General features: G+C 41.0%; 1 protein-coding gene across 1 annotated transcript; it reads left to right on the top strand.

Moving 5' to 3' along the window:
- Positions 1–6,879: 6,879 nt before the first annotated feature.
- On the top strand, positions 6,880–14,172 carry rps3a.S (ribosomal protein S3A S homeolog). The gene is made up of 6 exons (NM_001086856.1): positions 6,880–6,952; positions 8,368–8,471; positions 9,329–9,516; positions 11,484–11,692; positions 12,557–12,666; positions 13,990–14,172. The coding sequence occupies exons 1-6, from the start codon at positions 6,891–6,893 to the stop codon at positions 14,109–14,111; spliced, it is 795 nt and encodes a 264-aa protein (NP_001080325.1). The 5' UTR covers positions 6,880–6,890; the 3' UTR covers positions 14,112–14,172.
- The last annotated feature ends 4,911 nt before the right edge of the window (positions 14,173–19,083 follow it).

The following is a 19,083-nucleotide window of genomic DNA, read 5'->3' as shown; positions in this document are numbered from 1 at the left end:
GATAAACCTACAAGTTTAGACCAACCCACACATCACTAGATGGGGTGGGGGTTGGTTGACCAATTGCCCCTGCAGTGGGTGGCCAGCAGGACTAGCCACCAGCCCCTGCAACCTTCCCCACTCAAACCAAACTCTACTTTTATGAACTGTTTGCTGCTTTTATTAATTTACTGCTGATGCCTAATGTCAGAGGTGGGCTTGTCAGACACAGTGTATAAATTTTAGGTATTGGCACAGTTCATACATTTGTAGACCCAGTATTACTAGGGCAAGCTGCCCTGACCACCCCCTTTATGTTCATTCCAGCTAGCCTCTCAAAGCTTGGGGTTGCCACCTAGCCAGTATAATACTGGAAGTGTGGTCAGATTGTCATAGATTTGCCTGTGATAAGACAATGATGTGTCTATTGCAGGCCCTAGTGCAGTCAACCCCCCTGCACCCCTATAGAATTAGGGAATTTCACTGCCTACTGTGTATAATACTGTAGAGAATCAGATCAGAGAATCAGGAGACATATTTGTATGCAAGGGACAAGGCCAAAAGACAATATTGGATGGACTCAGGTGACACTGAATTGAAAACAGTCAGTATTCTGTATTTGAAATAACTGCATGGGCTGAAAAATACTCAGGAATCACCGTTGTTAGTGATGATAATTTGTTGCTGCATCCGCAAATGCAACTCTACCATGCAAAGAAAAAACATGTATAAACATGATCCAGAAAGCCTTCTCTGGGCCCAAGCTCATTTAAGATGGACTGAGGCATAGTGCGAAAATGTCATGGTGCTGATGACACAAAACTGACAAATGGAAACAAAGAACTTCATATCTTTAGATGTATATGGAATAATAAAGAGGGTTAATTCAATTACAGCATTACCATGGCTACAATTAAAGTGCATTCAGCTCATAATCAAATCATAAGAAATAATAAATGTAAATAAATGCACAGTGGTAACTCCAGAATAAATCATCTGTCTCTATTGTTTTCTGTAAAGATACAAATTCTTCATGATGATTTATGCAGTCGAAAGTATTTTCAAAAGGGAAGTTAGACCAAATGCACAATTTTGCATTATGATAAGTAATTCTAAACAACTTATATACATTTCTGTTTTTCAATGATTTTAAAGTTGTTTTAAAATATTAATTGCTATTAAAAGCAGTAGCTGTCTGTCCTTTGATTTTTCACTGTACTGCTGGTGCTCACTTAAAGGGATACTGTCGTGGAAAAACATGTTTTTTACAAAATGTATCAGTTAATAGTGCTACTACAGCAGAATCCTGCATTGAAATCCGTTTTTCAAAACAAGAAATGGATCTTTTTATATCTAATTTTAAAATTTGCTATGGGGCTAGACATTTTGACATTTCACAGCTGCCCTCAGGTCATGTGACTTGTGCTCTGATAAACGTCAGTCACACTTTACTGCTGCACTGCAAGTTGGAGTGATGTCATTACCCCTCCCTCCTACAAGCTGCTGTAATGTAAATAGAGCCTTGTCTGCTGAGCCTGTCAATTGAACAATAGGCAGGTATTAAGATAAGCTCCCACTGACACCACTTCAGAAGGATTGAAATAAGATAGTCCTGTGATCACTGCCCCCACTTACGTTTAAAAAAATAAATATATATATACACACACACAATTCATTTTGGGTACTGGATAAATATTTTTGTTTACACAAAAATGCATGGCAGAAAAATAAAAGTACACTCCCAGGACTGATGACAGGGAATAGAAAAAAAGGATAAAATAAGGAGGAAATACTTGAAAACCATAGGAAGACTAGGAAGGGTTAAAATAGCTCAAGAGAAAGGAGGCAGTAAGTAGTTAATGAAAAAAGAAGTATTGCAGGCAGGAAAGGAGCGCAGTGTGTGTGAGGTGGATAGCAGAGGGAACTCACAGCTCCTTTACCTCATCTAGTAACCAGTAAAACTAACTAGGAAGGCAGCAAGGAGAGAAAGTTCACCCCTCCAAAGGAAAGCAGAGAACAAACTTACAGAACGGCAGGAGCTTTGATAGTGTCTGTGGGAGGAGGGGCTGCTAGTGCAGCTGTAGAGCAGGACGTAGGAAAGTGAAAGTAATTGGTTCCCTGCAAACCATGTGACCTCTCTCCTCCAAACATCAGACGCATGGGCAGAGAGGGGAGGGGGAGTGTACAGCTAGATTCTCATGTCGTAGTGCGACCTGGCTTTTCATTACAGAGTGGCTGCCTCCAAGCACACAGGTAATGCTGTGCCTGCTGTTAGAGCAGCACAGGATGAATGTGTAATGAGCAGAAATGGAAGCCCCCATGACAAAATACAAACTAAAATAACTTATGCATGGATTTGTGGATTAACATTTTATTTGCCAGACAGTGTTTATGCATGTGTGTTTTTTATAAAAATGCAAAAAAAAAAATTTTTTAAATGACGACAGATTCCCTTTAAGGTATCACTGAAACTAGTTATTTCTCCTTCAGTCAAGACTACAAAATAGGGCTAACTATAATTGTGCAAAAATGGATGCAGTCATACACTACACACCATTCATTAGGGTACTAGGGTCAAAAATGGTCCCTGCAATGCACTATATTTGCGCTGGGCAGTGCATCAGTCAATTCTTCTGTTCTTATGGGAATCCTAGAGCTATTGCCATACATACATGTTACTTTTACTATCAGCCAATGAATGGGTAACTTATTGGGATGTAAAATATCTATTGGTTGAGTATTCTCATGCAAAACACATGCCTTTTGCCCACAACATATCGATTTCACATAGGCACAACGACTACTGCTAGAATTTAAAAGAGGATAAACAGACTATTTAATAGAAAAATGACATGGACTTCAGGAACCTAATTTGTCTGCCTGACTGGCACTGATCATAAATTGCTCAGCATGGAGGAAACCACAATGGGCTTGCAAGGATGCCTGCAGTAATTTCTCAGGGGGGGATCATATACCAGTCATCCACTTGCTTACCTCTATCTTCTAGTGTAAGCACCTGCCCATCCTGCTAAAAAGAACAAACACATACAGTACAACCACACTGGCTGACTAAAGTTGTTATGTGATGTTAGCCAAAAGGACCAGTCAAAAAATAGACTGATCTACCAGTCAGCACTGTATTAGCACAACCAGTGTCGGACTGGGACACCAGGGGCCCACCCGAAAACCTTAGACCAGGGGCCCACTCTCAGTAATATTATTCTTCTTCTCCTCACTCAACCTCTATTCTCCTAGTCTCTATTCTTTACTATCATCTATTATTCCATCTATTTAGCCTCTTTGTTCTCAAAGAAATAGGGAATGGCCATGAAATAGGCCAAATGTTTAGCAGCACAAGGGCCCACAGTCACCTGGGCCCACCGCGAGTTTTCCTGGTATCCCTGTGGGCCAGTCCGACACTGAGCACAACATTACCCACATAAATGCATTGAATACCCCCTCTTGTATTTCTGATTATTCCTAAATTTGAAACAATGTAGTGATTTTTTTTACCCCACCAGAGGTATGTACTAATAGAGCCCACACTCTTGAGCTGACGTTAAGCACATGCGCATAATGAGTGAGTTGCACTTGCTCATTATGTGCATGTATGCACTCATGCCTCAACATGGCACCCACACTGGTAGCTCCCTCCTGGTGTTGGCAACCTAGTGCTGGTGGGGGCAATTTAAAAAAAAAAAAAAGATTATTGTATCCCCAAATCAGCGTGTGGGCTCTATTAGCCTGCCGAGTAAAAAAAAAGTGATTAGTGCCCTTTAAGGTGGTTGACACTGATGTGATAAGATCTGGACCAGTTTAGAGGCTCATCTTGGTCTGAAGTAATTTCTACATCCCTAGTCCCACACCCGGCCCTGCACTTAGGTGGTGTTGTGTCCAAATAGAGGAACTCTGAGACACAAGCAAGATTTCAGTGATAACAAAACAGATTTCACATAACATTTGGACTGGACACGATGCAAAATATACAAATGGGCCACTATAAAATGGAACAAGTAAGGCTGCTGGATCACTTATTATCAAAAAACTGGTTAGATGACGCCACCTGTTCACAAAAATATGAACAAAGATAAACTTTTCATGAGTCTGTAAATATACTATGTATTTGGGTTCAGCAGGGAACTCTTTCAACCCTACATATGCTACACAGGCTCAACAACCTAACAGAGGGAATTGTTCCTCTTCTATTATTGTGCATAAGGCACTTCCAAATGTCCTTGTTTATGGAGCTCAATGCTATTCATTATTATCCTGACAACTACTAGGCTGTTGAGGCAGCATGCAGGACTGCCAATTTTGTAAAAAAAAAAAAAAAATAGCTGTCAAATAATTTTTTATGCTTTATTACCCATTAATAACATTGCCATGTACCATCATTTCTATCAGCCTGGCCACTAAAATACTGTCCAGGTGGAACCTTACAGCCTTTTCACTGAAAGATCATGTTTCTAGTGTCCTGCTGTACCAATAGGAAAAGCTGTAAGACTTTCTGATATGTTTATATACTTACCGTTTTCCCAATATTTAAGTTTGATGTTTAATGTACCTGTCTCTAGTGTTTCAGTCTGGCAGCTCAGTGATCCAGGAGCATCTGAACTGTTACAATTTGCTACGTTTAGTTGATACAATTAGTTGATACAGTTCTCAGCAGTAACTGTGGAATATTAGCAATTATTGTATCAGTTCTGACAGCTGCCTTTAATGGAACTCAGGGATCCTGTACAAAGATAACAAATGAATTAAATGTATCACTTTAGAACTTTTAAAGAGTCGGTGACCACCCCCCCTTCTCAGAGCTGCTTTAGAAGGTGAAACTATACACTTCAATATTAGAACGGTCACAAATAGAAAACAGAAAGTAATTGTAAAAATACTTGATTTCTGGTGTACTGGTGATAAACTGTATATATACAGTATATGGTGATATATACAGTGATATATATATATATATATATATATATATATATATATATATCAGCATACATATCAGCAGGGCCACAATCAGGGGAGAGTGGGCACCAACAACTAGCCACACTAGCACAGTCAACCAAACCAGGGTTGCCAAGTCTAATTTTCAAAACCAGCCCAAAACTAGCCAAGAGACACTTAAAAAGTAGCCCAATATGTGCAATGAAGAAATAAATAAATAAATGAATATTTGTGAAAATACGCCTTTTTCAAATTTTCACTGTTTCGCAAATTTTTCCATGAAGCAAAATGGGATAGATTCGCCCATCACCAGGGACATAACTACGGAGGGGGGCCCAGGAGATAGAGGGGTCCCATAAGGCCCTAATAATTAAACAATTTCAATAAATATTGGTAAAACAGCTCAACTTTTAGATATTTTGGTGGCTAGCAGATTTCTGTCCCAAAATTGTCTGAAATTGAGCAACGTCACTGGAAAATGTGAGAATGCTTAAAGGAGAATTCAACCCTAAACTTAAAAAAACCCTACCCTACCCTACCTAGACCCCCCTCCCTCCTCCCCCCAGCCTGTTAACCCAGGCAAATGCCCCTAACGTTTTACTTACCTCAGTGCAGATGCAGGCATCGCAGTTCACAGGCACCATCTTCTTCTCTTCGGAATGAGACCGGCATGTCGGCACATGCGCGGTTGGAGAAATTTCCGGTTTCACGACAACTGCACATGCACAGAAACTAAAAAAAATTGCTGAAGCGCCAGTCTCATTGTGAAGATTACAGAAGTGGCTGAAGATGGCGCCTGTGAACTCCGATGCCTGAAACTGCACTGAGGGGTAAGTAGGGTTGCCACCTTTTCTGGAAAAGAATTCTGGTCTTCCTATATATTTTTCTTTTCTCCCTATTAATAACATTAGGATCAAAAATCATTTTTACTGGCCAGGGGCATTTGCCTGGGGTAACACTTAGGATGGGGGGAAGAGGGAGGGGGGTCTATGTAGGGTAGGGGTTTTTAAAGTTTAGAGTTGAAATCTCCTTTGAGAGGGATGACAGGCTGCGGGACAGAGCCCAAATTCTGGTAACTCCCGACTTCTACACAAGTCAGTCCCATTGCATGCTGGGTATTGTAGTCTTACATTAAACTTGGCAGTTGGCAAATTGTAAAAGGAGAATTCAACTCCTTCTGCGCTAAAATCCCTCCCCCTCCCTCCCGGGCAAATGCACCTAACTTGTTACTGACCCCTCCGTGCAGTTCCTCTCCTGTTGAGTTCACGGCAGCCATGTTCACCTGTGTGCTCTTCTTCCTGTATTTGGTGGCGCATGCGCAGTAGAGGGATTTATCGATAAGGATCTACTGCGCATGCGCCGAAAGTCACGAAGTTTCCGAAAAAAGAAATTAGAAACTTCGTGACTTTTGGGCACATGCGCAGTAGATCCTTACCAGTAAGTCCCTCTGCTGCACATGCGCCACCAAATGCCGGCGAATACAGGAAGAAGAGCGCACGGGCGAACATGGCTGCCCTGAGCTCAACAGGAGAGGAACTCCATTTGCCATGGGGGGGGGGCAGGTAGGTCGGGGGGAGGGGGAGTAATTTTAGCGCTGAAGGGTTGAATTCTCCTTTAAACAAAAACTACATTATCCAACATGCATTGGGAGACACAGTCTTGGCAAGAAAAAACTTTGGCTGATTTTCAAATTACAAACCAGCCACGGGACCAAAAGGTAGCCCAAACCTGTACCTTGGCTTTTCAAACCCCACCTGGGCTTAAATTAGTAGCCCAATTTGTCTGGAAAGCCTCCAACCTGGCAACCCAGAACCAAACACACAGCTGAGCATTATTCCCATTATTCCCTCTGGCCACTAGATGTCCTCGTACTTCTCGGGCTCTGCACGTCTCGTTGGTCTCCAGCCGCTGTGAAATCTCGCGTGTTGGGCCTGCGCTTCCTCTTTCTCTCCCAGCTCAGCAAGATGGCAGTCGGCAAGAACAAGAGGCTGACTAAAGGCGGCAAGAAGGGTGCCAAAAAGAAGATGTGAGTAGAAATAGTGCGCGGAGATTGAATGTGGAAGCGTCGTGGCCTCTGGGTAGAATTTTCATGTGTTGTTGAGGGCCGGATGGCGGGGATTCAGGGCGGATAGTGGTGAGGGGGTTGCCGGCTTGGCGAGTAATAGGGGAGGCCTGTCTGGCTGCTGTGTCTGCACTAGCATTGTGTCTTGTGTGTGAGGGTCCGGCGGACTCGCGTGTGTGTATATGTGTATATATATATATGTGTGTGTTTGTATATGTGCGCGCTTCGGTTTCATGTCCGTCTCTGCGGAAGCGTTCCTGTCCTGCGCTTTCCATGCTGGGACCCTACTAAGTGCTCAGAGAGTGAGTGTCTTAGCAATTGACTGTGTGTGACTGGACTGTACTACATGGCTGTACTGGGGGGGGGGGGGGGGATAGGCCGGCACCTTCCTGATTTGCTCGGGGATTCTGGAAGCACTTTGGACTCTGCATGTGGCTTGTAACTATCACTCCCTCCATTTCTCTCATATACAAACTCTATTTTATTAGGTTATCATGTAGTTGCCTCTTCCCCCCCCCCCCAAAAAAACCTGTGTGTTGTACTAATATTATGGCCGTCAGGGCCCCATGGTTCCCTTCTGTCACATGCATTGGATTCCCTGGGAAACGTGTGACCTGGCAGCTGAGATAGCAGTGCCTGTGACTGTTTGTCTTTAAATTGAAATGTGTATGATGTTGGTAATTGGATTTGACAGTGACCCTCCCCTTTTCAATTTTAATCTGAATATGTTCTGTTGGGCGGTGGGTAACTTAAACGGTGGGTTACTACACAATGCATTCTGTGTGCTCCTCATAAAGGGAATAACTGGCAATTTACACTGTTTGTAGTAAGACTGGAGCAGTTTAATGTCCATACAGTGATAACACTATACTAAACAATATACAAAAATAGGGGGGGTTGTGGGAGCACTCAAAAGGCTAAAGTATATTGAAGTGCTACTTTTCAGTGCACATTCCCTGGGCCCCTGTCTGTAATTCAGTATCAATGCAAGTGCATGTGTTTACAAAACAGGGGTTTTTAGTTACAAAGTTATGATCATAAAGTTGAAAAGCCACCATACCACGTCAAGGTAAACCCCATATGGTGGTCACTAACTTGTTTACCTCTGGTTATACTATAAAGTCTTTTAATTTTCTGCATAGTAACATTACTTGTAGTCAGTGTCTGTTGAACCTTGGTTTCAGACTGAGGGATAGCTCCTCCCCCACCAGTATGCCTTTTTAAGAGACAGACACATTGCCCAAACCAACGCCCATTTTTAAAAACATAGGACTGCCATTAGTTTTAAGGGGTGGGTATGGGGTGCTATAAAAAAAACACATATGAAGTTCAGCCACAGCTTCTGGCTACTATACTAAACACCATTTTGTTTTTTCTAGTGTGGACCCCTTCTCCAAAAAGGATTGGTATGATGTCAAGGCCCCTGCCATGTTCAATATCCGCAACCTTGGAAAGACTCTTGTCACCAGAACACAAGGAACCAGTAAGTGGAAATATGTGCAGCCTTAGGAATATCACATCCAGTGTAAATAATCTGAACTGCATGTCTGTTTTCTTTACCTGCAATGTGCATCTAGTGTATTATATTTTTAATCCCGTTATTCCTTTTTTTTTTTTTTTTTTTTTTTTTTTATTGTGCCTCTGGTTGAAGCAATACTGACATGTTCCTATAAAAATCATAGGAACGTGTCGGTATCAAGTAAATGCTGCACCCAGAAAAGTTTCCTGCAATCCTGCATTCACCCGACCCTCAGTCATTGCTAAATGATCTTCTGAACCGTTTCAGTGACTCTGGGCTAGGGGCGGCGCGATCCTTCCATAGGCTGATTTCAAATAAAAACAGGACTTCAGCCTATGGAAGGATCGCTCTGCCCCCAGGCCAACGTCACTGAAGCAACATGGAAGATCCATTAGTAGTGTCAGTGGGTCAGCTGCACACAGGTTCGTGGGACTGGGGGCGGCTTTGCAGGGAACTATTCCGGCTGCAGCACATACTTGATATGGACACACGTTCCTATGATTTTTATAGGAACGTGTCCGTATTGCTTTAAATAACGTTTCCAGTGTGTGTTCCAGTATACTGAAGGGAATTACTTTTTGCTGTCTTTGTTTTGTTACTTATTCTATGCGCTAGACAGTATTAAAAAGGTTGTATGAACATAGAAATTAATGATAAAAATGTTTCAATCCCAAATGATTTCTATGATGTCGATGTGATCGTTCTGATGTTCCACCACTGTATTCACTCTGATAAATTTTTCTGTATATGTATTCATTTTACTGGGCTGCTAAATAATAGAATCCAGATCTAATGCTAAACGTTCTCCTCCCCTTCAATAGAAATTGCCTCCGATGGGCTGAAGGGTCGCGTCTTTGAAGTTAGCTTGGCTGATCTGCAAAATGATGAAGTGGCTTTCCGTAAATTCAAGTTAATTACAGAAGATGTCCAGGGCAAAAACTGCCTGACCAACTTCCATGGCATGGATCTCACTCGTGATAAGATGTGCTCTATGGTCAAGAAATGGCAGGTAAGTTTAGCCAAGGGAAGAATCATTTTGAAATGAGACCTGGAATATGAATTCTAGGAGCAGCAGATACCGGTTTAGGCAACATTGGAGCTCGGGCGCTATGTGATAACTGTATAGAATAGCGATTTAGTAAGTCACTGCCCTCTGGTAATCAAGACTTAATTTGTGTATAAATTCCTTTGGCTGGATGCTTCATCCCCATGAGCCACAGTCACTTTACTTACAATTTTGCATCAACACTTCTCATTGTAGAGTAGAATTACTCTAAAGGTCCTATCTAATTCTTAAAAATGGTTAAGGAACATGAATATTTGTTGACTTTACCTAAAAATGCCTCGACAGATGAGTGCTGTGTTGGAGGTTGGCTTCCCTAGAGGTAAACCTTTTCTTTAAGAAGGGATAATTTATTCCATTAGCTTCTATGTCTGAACAGGAGCTTGACTTGTTTGCATCTTGCTTGTAGTGTAAAAAAAAAAAGTAAATCGCTGGCAGGATGGCCCGATTAGTTTTCTGAAGTTGCCCGAAGTTTCCTAATGAGGCATCTTTGGGCAACTTCGGAAAACGAATTGTGCAGAGTGCCATCATGCTGGCGATTTACATTTTAGCTGGCGGAAAGGCAGTTCGGGGAGATTAGTCGCCTCGAAGAATAGATTTGTCGCCGGGAAACTACTTTTCCTGAATCTGCCTGTGTGCCCTGACCCTTAGTGCTACATGTTGCCTACAAATGAGCATTGCTATTGAATGTTTCACTGGTATCGTTGAATTTTATTGCAGAGGCATTAGGGAAATTTACAGTTGGCAAGTGGATATTGTAGTTGAATTGTGACTTATAACAAGTCCGTTTGTCTTCTACCTCTTAAGATCCTACTGGGTACTTTAGTAATTATATCAAACCCAAATATACCACGAAAACATGATGGCAAAAACACGTATTGTTTCAAATACAGGACAATGAAATACGTAATTAAAAAAAAAAAAATTTAACGAACTAAAGTTGAACTGCAGACTCTGTGCCACCCTTAGAGTGGTGACTGACATTGTGACAAGCAATTTATTCTTGCTAAAATAATTAGATTAGGTGACTATATTACTGCTTTTGGTAGAAGAAATCTGCACACTGCAATAGACTGTATATAAAGACTGCAGGAGTCTCTTCATGGGCTTCTTGTATGAAGTGGCTGCTGGATCGCTGAGGAAATGTTGCATAGCAGTTTTACATTTGGGGTCTTTAGAATGTGCATCTAATGAAATGCTTATTGAGCGGTGCAAATGCACAAATCTCAATGCTCGTGGGTCTAATCAGGTCATCTCAATTCATGTGTTTATCTGTGGTCAAACAAATGGTGGAGTGCATCACCCAGCATTCTTAACTACTGATAAGTGCAATAGCCGTGCATAGGGAAGATTCTAGTTTGATTTATTTAACTGCTGGTTTGACTGCAGATTTAATCCCATACAAACCCCGGGTCGATGTGCTTTACTTCATGGGACTGTCGTCCATCTGATCAGTGTGTCCCATTCATTCTGTGGTTTTTGTTTATCTGTACATACATAAGTGTTCACTGCAAACCCTAAATATTTAAATTACTTCAAGGACTTCCTTCTTAATATGCATTATTTTTAGAATTTTAAAGACTGAATGCAGAAGGTATGGTGAGAATTTGTCTATTCCTTCTTCTGAACTCTGAGAACTTGATGACATAACACAAGGCCTTCAATGATTGGCTGTAACATTCAGTAGTATAGTTTCTTTGGTAGTTTTGTACCTTCAAAATAGTTTTTTGATTAACTTGTTTTAATGAGCATTAAATATGCAAGAGTTGTAATCAACTTACTTTCGGGAATTGTTGCTTTCTCCAAACTTATGCTTGAAGCTTACATTCTGTGTGCCAAAATTAAATCTACAAGAGTCCTTTTTGAGAATGGGTTTAATACCTTTCTTGATTGACTTGCTTAACTCTTTACAGACCATGATTGAAGCCCATGTTGATGTGAAGACCACCGATGGCTACCTGCTCCGTCTCTTCTGTGTTGGATTCACTAAGAAGCGGAACAATCAGATCAGGAAGACTTCCTACGCTCAGCACCAACAGGTCCGTCAAATTCGCAAGAAGATGTTTGAAATTATGACCCGCGAAGTGCAAACAAATGACCTGAAGGAAGTCGTCAATAAACTGTAAGTTCATCTGTTTTTATACCCTATTAGCTTTGCTTTATTCTCTGGCTTCCAGGAATGAGTAATGACAGTGTTTCAGTCCCAAATAATTATTGGCGATTTTTGCTTTAAATTAGACATTTTATGTAAAAAATAAGCACATACCAGTGCATTATACTTATTTAGATGCAGAAGAATTGTGCTTAAAAAAGTATTGTTTCAGGCTGATTTATTGAATATTTCTGTAAAACCCCAATAATCCCTCCTTTCTCTTCCACTTGCTGCTCCCTGATTTCCCAGGCTGTGGAAGGGAGCCGACGGCACTCAGTTCACTGCACTGTAGGACAGAAACCAATCAGTAGCTAGCTGGACCTGATAGGGAACTGAAGTCTGTCTGTGCTTGTTTGACTGCAGGGCTGTGATTGGCTGTCCCCTTCCTACTGTGCTTCTTGCAGGGACCGTTGGCACATGCCCACCCCTCATTTGAAACAGACAGGGACCAGTGAGCTCTAATAAAGGGGCCATTTATAAAGATAATATAAATTTTTAGCACCATGTAAAAGCAACACTTCATATATAACTTATAATTTCCTACAAAATTAGGGTTTTTTCATTTATCCTGTCTCCTTTAAGATCATTGTGATTTTCCTTTGTCAAACCAATGTTTTTTGTTAAACTGTGGCGTCTATTATTGTGCGGGTCAAGAAATTCTCAACCCCGGCCCACCATTATCCCTCTATTTATAGACCTTCCCTGCTGTGATGTCACAAAAGGGATGGGCGAGTCTATAAATGTAGGTGCCGGCAGTGCTAGGTCGCGGGAGGGAAGAGCAGGAGAAGATCTCCTTAGAGAATTAGAGATCATTTTCTTTTGTCATGTTCTCAGGATTCCAGACAGCATAGGCAAAGATATTGAAAAGGCCTGCCAGTCCATTTATCCTCTCCACGATGTCTACGTCCGCAAAGTGAAGATGCTGAAGAAGCCAAAGTTTGAGCGTAAGCTGTTTTACAACTCAAATTTGATTTTATAGCAGGTTTATTGTCTCACTCTAAAGTTATTTGGAGCATATTCTACTTGTACCTCTGTTCCCTCTTGCCTGTTTCATAGTGTAGTGGATAAACTCTACATATTTATTACAAGCCTAATAGAATGAATTCTTTCTTGAAATCGGCTTTAGAACTTCACTTGTTCTATTGATTTTCCTGATGTATGTTTACAGACTGTAAAAAAAACAAAAAAAAACATAGCATTTTTTTGGACTGAGCAGAACTGCAGTTTTAGCTGTAGATCAGATTTTATAGCTGTTTTATCTGCCTGTCTTTCAGGAAGTATTTGTGCTGAGCTAAACTGAATTGTTACTAAAATTCTTCACTTTTTCCAGAAATTTTATATTGAAATGCTTTAGTGTAGAACAGTGATCTCCAACCAGTAGCTCGTGAGTAACATGTTGCTCTCCAGCCCCTTGGATGTTGCCCCAGTGGCCTCAAAGCAGGAGCTTATTTTTGAATTTCTGTCTTGGGAGCAAGTTTTGGTTGTATAAAAACCAGGTGTACTGCCAAACAGAGCCTCAATGTAGGTTGACAATCCACATAGGGGCTACTAAATGACCAATTACAGCCCTTATTTGGCACTGCGGGAAAATTTTTCATGCATTAATTCTGAATGTTGCTCACGGGTTCAAAAGGTTGGGGATCCCTGGTGTAGAACATGAGGCTGCAGTTACATTACCGTTCATATATCTTCGCTCAGTGCACTCACATCTTATTCACTTAAAGGGGTTATTTATCAAGATCTGAACATCGAATAATACGTCTTTTTTGAAGCAAAAAAAACCAAATTTTTCGATATTAGTCAGATGGTCTTAAAACTCCGAATCCGCAGCATCTAATAGTTCTCAAGGTCCTGTATAAGTCAATGGGGAAGGTCCCAGTGTCTGCGCTAATGTCTGTTGTGGTATCTGATGATTTAGGTGAAAAAATAGTTTTTGAGGAAAACCATTCAGAGTTTTTGGGGAAAACTCAGAAGTATGCCTGACCCTATTTTTTTCAGGCATTTTTTCTAAATAAGGTCCATTCGGGAATTTGAAATTGCTCAAAGTTTGATATTAGAAACACTGAGAAATTTGGATCTTGATAAATAACCCCCAAAATATCCTAAAAGTTCCATTAACCAGGGGACATAGGGACATATGATGATAAACCTTTCAGTTCCATGAGTGTCTGTGATTACTGACATGAGATGTACTGGTTCTTTTATCTACATTTTCTACCGATTATGTGAGTGGCTTTTTTAAAATGAATTTTCTCTGTTCCCTCCAGTGGGCAAACTAATGGAACTTCATGGCGAGGGTGGTGGTACTGGAAAACCAGCAGGAGATGAGACTGGTGCCAAAGTGGAACGTGCTGATGGCTATGAACCCCCCGTGCAGGAATCAGTCTGAGTTAAATGATCTCTGATTTAAAAATTGTAAAAAATAAATATTCTAAAAAAAAAAAAAAAAAAAAGTGTTGCGTTTCTCTGTATTGCACCTTCCAATTACTTGCCATTCATTTTCTAATTACTTCATCTTTTGGCCTCTCTATATCCAGAAAGCGCATGAATAAAAAAAAATCTCTCATAGGTGTGAGTATAGAAATGGTTTATTTAAATAGAACTTTAACTCCACTTTTTTAGTATTTTTTGATTAAAACAGCTGTGTTGCCAATTAACCACGGCAAGCTGAAAATCTGGTTGGAGTTTAAATCTAGGTTCATACCTGTTCCTATATTTCTTCTAATCTGACATTGGAACAGCTTCCTGGTCCGTGTTTTCAAACAAATCCATTTCATTTTTTTTTTTTTTTTTTTTTGACACTGCAAATTAAGAACAAATTCCAATTAAACTTGCCACTAAAGGTTTATCTTTAAAGGAGAAGGAAAGTCTGTTTGCACTTGGGGGTATCAAATGTTAGGCACCCCCAAGTGATTGTATTGACTTACCTGAAACCCCGGGCCGGTGCTCCTATCAGCAGAAAACTACACCGGCCCAGGGTGTACGAAGCCTTTCCTTCTGCTTTAATGTGAATGATCCCTTTAACAGTAATGCTTTTATAGCAGCAAGAGACGGCCAAGGGAATGATATAAATACAATAGAGTACCAGAAGATCAACCAAAGCAATTTCAGGGCCTTCTCTCTGTTAAACCTTGCAGAATGTAATTTGACCAAAGTAAATACTACATTAAAGGGGTTGTTCACCTTCCAAGCACTTTTTTTCCAGTTGTTTTCAGATTGTTCCCCAGAAATAGATGTCTTTAAATTACTTTCCATTATTTATTTTTTTTATTGTTTTTCCAAAATTTAAAGTTGAATGTTCAGTAATTCAGGTGCAGACTCTAAACTGTTACAATTTTACAATATTTGGTTGATCCGTTGCTCAGGAGCTTCTCTGGTTTTAGCAACTATTGTATCACTTCAACAGCTGCCTGTAATGAAACCCAGAGATTATACTCAGCAGGGACAAAGAGAAATGTATCCATTTAGAACAGTTTACAGGGTCGGCGACCCCCCCCAGAGGTCTTTAGATGGTGAAAAATTACTTTACACTTCAATATTAGAAAAACAGTGACACATAGAAAATAGAATGGCAATGGAAAAAGTCGTTATTTCTGCTGATCTATCTGAAAACAGTGAGGATTTTTCAGGATGGTGTTGTTTACAGCCAGATCCTGACACCCATCAGAATTATGTAGTGCTAGTGCTGTTTGAAACAAAATGGGTTGAGATAATACTCTTCATATAAGATGCCACTCTGCTCAGACAACCTGTGGAGAAAAGCATGCCAAGGATCTGCTGCCCGCTGCTTGTTTTCTGCTGCGCTGCCTGAACCTGGAATCATTACCTTTGCTTGTGTGCAGGTAATGAAATGCAGCATTCCTTCAGTGCAGCAGGGGAAGAGAATCTGTATCATGTGGCCGTCTACCTGTGCTCATGTCAGTACAGCCCCACAGAGTTTAAAAAAATTAGTGTTTTAAAGTAATGAAAATATCATGTAATGTTTCCCTGCACTGGTAAAACGGATGTGTTTGCTCCAGAAACACTACTATAGTTCAAACAAGCTGCTGTGTAGCAGTGGTGGAAATTGTGCTGTATGGCACAGGATAAAGTAAAGGCAAAAAAATAAAATCCCATTTTTACTTTAATGAAAGAAAAAAGTCTCCAATATACTTTAATTAAACAATGTGTACCGTATGTATGCAATGAAATTCCCCCTTCATTTACTGCCGTGGATAGGAATTGTCAGATGTTCCCTAACTGCTGAACAGGGAAACAATCATACTTATGAACAGCAGGGGGAGCCCTGCCTTACTTCCCAACCATGCAGAACTCAAGCAGCTTTGTTTATGAAGATCCCTAAGCAGCCCAGACCACACTGAGCATGTGCACAGTCTAGTCTTGCAAAGATGTTTAACAAAGTTACAAGATGGTGACCCCCTGTAGCCAACTTGGAAAGCATAAATTATTTGATTAGGCTTTTGGTGCAGTAAGTTCATGTTTATATTTAGAACACAAAATACAGCATTTCTAGCCTTATTCTATTTTAGACTTTACATGCCCTTTAAAGACTATTTTTGGGAGTTGGTTACATGAAGTGCATCTCATTTTCCAAAGGAATCTTTTTCACTCACTTTGTGCACTTTTTTTTACAGCTAAGGGCTCTTACACACATTTTTAAAGGAAAAGACTAATTTGATACCCCAAATATAATCGCTAATCTCATACCCTGAGCCATAGCTCTCATACACAATAGGGTATTTTTCCATTGAATGCCCCTTATGAATTTTCCCAGAGATCCCTTGCAGTTTCCCTTGGCAGTGTGCATTAGTGATGTGTGGGTTGACAAAAATTCATCCTGCACCCTACCCTAACCCGGTGTCCCTCCCTATTTATAGACTCGCCCCACTCTGAGATCACAAAAAGAGCAGGACACACAGCTGTTTGGAGGCAGAAGTGGGGCACTACACAAACATTGTATGGAAGTTGGCCAATCGACCCTCCCTGCTGGTCCTGTCGGCTTCTGGCCATGTGTAGTCCATGTGTAGTAAGGGCCTGGGGAGGCTGCAAGGGATCCTTTGGACATGACAGAAGATAGTGACACCTTGCTCAGTAGAATAGTACTGCAAGTGGGTGAATTTTTCAGCAAATAAGAGCAGGAATTACTTAAAGGAACAGTAACATCAAAAAATGTGTTTTAAAGTGATAAAAAAATATGATGCAGTGTTGCCCGGCACTAGTAAAACTGGTGGGTTTGCTTCAGAAACACTACTACTGTTTATATAAATAATCTGATGTGTAGCAATGGGGGCAGCCATTCAAAGCAGAAAAGGCTCAGGTTACACAGCAGATAAACTCTGTAGAACATAATGGTGTTATCTATAATCCACTGCTTAACCTGTGCCATATAGCACAATTTCAATTTCCAAGATGATCTCTCGACCTTCTTTCCTGGTCCTGTCACTGCTGAGTGATAAAAAAAAAAAAGGTACACATGTGTGTGCAGGGCCGCATTTGTGGCGGCAAGCTGCCCAGCCGCACCATCTGCCAATGTACTGAGGACTGCATGCGTTGCTAATTTCCTAGTTTCTTACCGGGTGCACGCAAGTCCTCGGTGCAGATAGGGACGGGGGGGGGGACATTGTACTCATGCGTGTGCTTCCGCACGGGGGAGGGGCGCAGAGCAGAAACACTGCAGCCAGCCGGCGGGCGCTGGAAAGACAAATCCAGCCCAGTGTATATAAAACCAAACCAAAATGAAAACAACATGTATTGGAGGAATCAAGGGCAGTTTTGGCCATTTATCATCTAGAATAGGAAGCAGTTTTCTTCTGCCAGCATCTGTGCTATTAAACCAGTGAGTGGTTCTTGATTCATAGTTGGTCACAGGAACCTTCGGTTATTTGCATGTCTTCACCCATAATTCATGAAGGCCAATCATTATTGGCTTTAAGGCAGGTAGATGCAGTGGATTTCAGCACAGAAATGCAACATTTTGCATTGAAATCCACCCGCATTTGAAAGGCAAGGAGAGCAGCAGGGCAGTGAGAATCAGCTCTTAGCCCAAACAGAGTAGGGGCAGCAGCAGAGAAACATGGAGGTGCTATTCCTTCAGTTGAGGTGTCAGGGAGAAGTTATCTTGCTTCCGACCCATAAACTGACCAAACTTGCCTCTGTTTACAATACCAGCTGCTGGGAGGGGGGGGGTTGACAAACTTTCAATTTGCAGTTCAGCAGTAAAGAGAAACTAGTGCAGGGGCTAAAAAAAAAAGGGAGATTTCATCCCCTAAACAGACAGTTGCCACCTCTCCTTTTCGCATTCTGAACCATTGTGTCTGCTCCACCGCTAACATGGTGTGCAGATTTCAACGTGAAATACCAGCTCTCGCCTATTTTTTGCTGAAATCCGAAATCTGTGTTCTCCCCTGTTCTAACAAAATAGTTATGGAAGGGAAAAGGAGAGGAGGCTACTGTCTGCATATTTCAGCCTCTGTGTGGTCCTAGCCTGAAGTTTAGCAAAGCACAAGGTAAAGTTAGGTGGACTTATTAAAGTAAGAGATTGGCTTAATTTCACAATTAATATAGCAAAGTTTCCTTGTCCCGGTATCCCTCTAAGTCTACATCATACATTGACAATTCCTTTCTTGCAACTTTGTAGCAACAGTTTTAGGGGTGACCCTTTGCTGCTTCAGCATGATAATACCCTTATGCACAAAACAAAGGGAGTGCAGAATTGCTTTGCTAACATGGAAACACTTATAGGTGCCCTGATCTCACCCCAAGGAAACACCTGTCAGATGAACCACCACAAAAACGATATCATCAAACGTTACATTAACTGTAATACCAAAAATGTGATCTCTCTTCTTACCTGCGAAAAATGTAAAAAACAATACGTGGGCCAAACGAGTCGACAGAGAACACATTATTAATATTAACAATAAAGAATCTCGAACACCAGTCACTAGACACTTTGATGAATGTAACAATAGGACCTCTTCTTGTTTGAGAGTTCCAGGTAGACCGAGTAGTTCCTAATATAAGGGGGAAAAAACATGTATTCTGTGTTACTAAAGATAGAGACCAAATGGATCTTTTATTTAATTACAAGACAGCCTTTAGGTCTAAATTTTGATGTCTTCTGCTATGTATAATGGTCAGTCCTTTTCTCTTTTTCTTGATATATTTGTACTTTGTACTTTATGTATTTCCTAATTAAGTTAACATACGTATTGTATTGGCCTTGGGGGTGTGTCTAATGAATTCTAGGATTTCAATGCTTTCTCTTGAGTGACACATTTGGTAGCACCTCCTACTTGCTTCCCATTGGCTCTCTCTCTTTTAAATAGTCTGTATGTAATGTTCAGCCCCGGTGTGTCCCT

The sequence above is a fragment of the Xenopus laevis genome, chromosome 1S, assembly GCF_017654675.1.
Source record: "Xenopus laevis strain J_2021 chromosome 1S, Xenopus_laevis_v10.1, whole genome shotgun sequence".
Lineage (NCBI taxonomy): Eukaryota > Metazoa > Chordata > Amphibia > Anura > Pipidae > Xenopus > Xenopus laevis.
Note: the sequence above shows the minus strand (reverse complement) of the source record. Positions and strands in the feature narration are given on the sequence as shown.

Excerpts from the sequence above, each read along its gene's own strand:
- rps3a.S (NM_001086856.1), top strand. The coding sequence starts at position 6,891 with ATGGCAGTCGGCAAGAACAAGAGGCTGACTAAAGGCGGCAAGAAGGGT. Across the intron at positions 6,953-8,367 it reads AAGGGTGCCAAAAAGAAGAT|TGTGGACCCCTTCTCCAAAA; the intron begins GTGAGTAGAAAT and ends TGTTTTTTCTAG. Across the intron at positions 12,667-13,989 it reads GAAGAAGCCAAAGTTTGAGC|TGGGCAAACTAATGGAACTT; the intron begins GTAAGCTGTTTT and ends TGTTCCCTCCAG.